The 1,426-nt window shown below is 40.5% G+C and overlaps 1 protein-coding gene across 1 annotated transcript; it reads left to right on the top strand.

Moving 5' to 3' along the window:
• The first annotated feature begins 251 nt into the window (after positions 1-251).
• LOC108387087 (olfactory receptor 4P4-like) lies at positions 252-1,208 on the top strand. The gene has a single exon (XM_037013755.2). It carries the CDS (start codon positions 252-254, stop codon positions 1,206-1,208), a length of 957 nt encoding a protein of 318 aa, XP_036869650.2.
• Positions 1,209-1,426: the final 218 nt, after the last annotated feature.

Raw genomic sequence — 1,426 nt, 5'->3', positions numbered from 1 at the left:
CTTCTTCACAAAAGAATTTAAATTACACAAAAGCTGGGTCTTCATCACTGTGTCCTCATTTCTTAGGAAAGTATTGCCACTGGATACTCAAAGCATTTTGTGAAATCAATGACTTCAATGGATCTTAAAATGGCTTAGCCCTCAACAATTGCATTCGTGCCATTTTAATTAGATATGAGATTTCTGTTTTCTCATCAATGATTTGTTACATTACTTTTGTCATTTCAGATAACTTCCTTCAGAATCAGACCATGGAAAATAGGAATAATGTTACTGAATTTATTCTGTTGGGACTTTCTAAGAATAAGAAAGTTCGGATCCTCTGCTTTTTATTTTTCTTACTCTGTTACTTGACTATTTGGTTGGGGAATTTGACTATCATGGTCTCTATCATGCGCAGTCAGCTAATTAACCAGCCCATGTACTTCTTCCTTAATTACCTTGCCTTTTCAGACCTCTTCTACACCTCCACTGTGACACCCAAACTAATGACTGACTTACTGACAGACAGGAAGGTCATTTCCTATAAAAACTGCATGATACAGCTTTTTACCACACACTTCATTGGGGGAATTGAGGTCTTGATCCTCACAGGAATGGCCTGTGACCGCTATGTGGCCATCTGCAAGCCACCTCACTATGTCATCATCATGAATAGGCAAAGGTGTAAATCAATTCTAAGGTCCTCATGTGCAGGGGGGTTTCTGCATTCTCTTGGCCTGTTTCTTCTTACTATATTTTTACCTTTCTGTGGCCCCAATGAAACAGATCACTATTTCTGTGACGTATATGCTTTGTTGAAACTAGCCTGCAGTGATACACACAAAATTGGTTTCGTAGCCATTGCCAATTCTGGCATGATGGGACTGGTGATCCTCGTGGTTTTGATGGCCTCCTACTTTGTGATATTATGTAACAAGAGAGCATATTCTGTAGAAAGCTGCCACAAGTCTCTTTCCACCTTCAGTTCCCACATCACAGCTGTAATCCTGTTTTTTGTACCTGTCATCTTTGTTTACATTAGACCTGCCACAACTTTACCGGAAGACAAAGTGTTGACACTCTTCTACACAGTTATTGTCCCCATGCTCAACCCTCTTATTTACACACTTAGAAACACGGAGATGAAACAGGTTGTAAAGAGAACCTGGTGCAGTAAAAGCTTTTGGGAAAGGAAGCCAGTGACCAGAAGGCTGTTCATCTTGTGATGTGAATGGCTGTCTTCTCATCACTCCTGCCCTCTTTGATTCCCTGCTAACAATGGGAAACCAGGCACAATGTGCAAAAGCCAAGCCTTCAACCATCACTTGTCCTCAGTGGTTCTCCTCCTTCATGTTCCTGTCCTGATGTGCTTCCCTTGTTTTCATTCTTCACTAAGTTTTACTCCATGAAAGTTGACGTCATGTCATACTTATTTCATTGTGAA

Source organism: Manis javanica, chromosome 6 (assembly GCF_040802235.1).
Source record: "Manis javanica isolate MJ-LG chromosome 6, MJ_LKY, whole genome shotgun sequence".
In the NCBI taxonomy this organism is placed as follows: domain Eukaryota; kingdom Metazoa; phylum Chordata; class Mammalia; order Pholidota; family Manidae; genus Manis; species Manis javanica.
The sequence above is the reverse complement of the archived record's forward strand: the minus strand, read 5'-3'. Positions and strand labels throughout refer to the sequence as shown.

What these genes read in the sequence shown, in the direction of transcription:
- LOC108387087 (XM_037013755.2), top strand. Translation starts at nt 252, where the DNA reads ATGGAAAATAGGAATAATGTTACTGAATTTATTCTGTTGGGACTTTCT.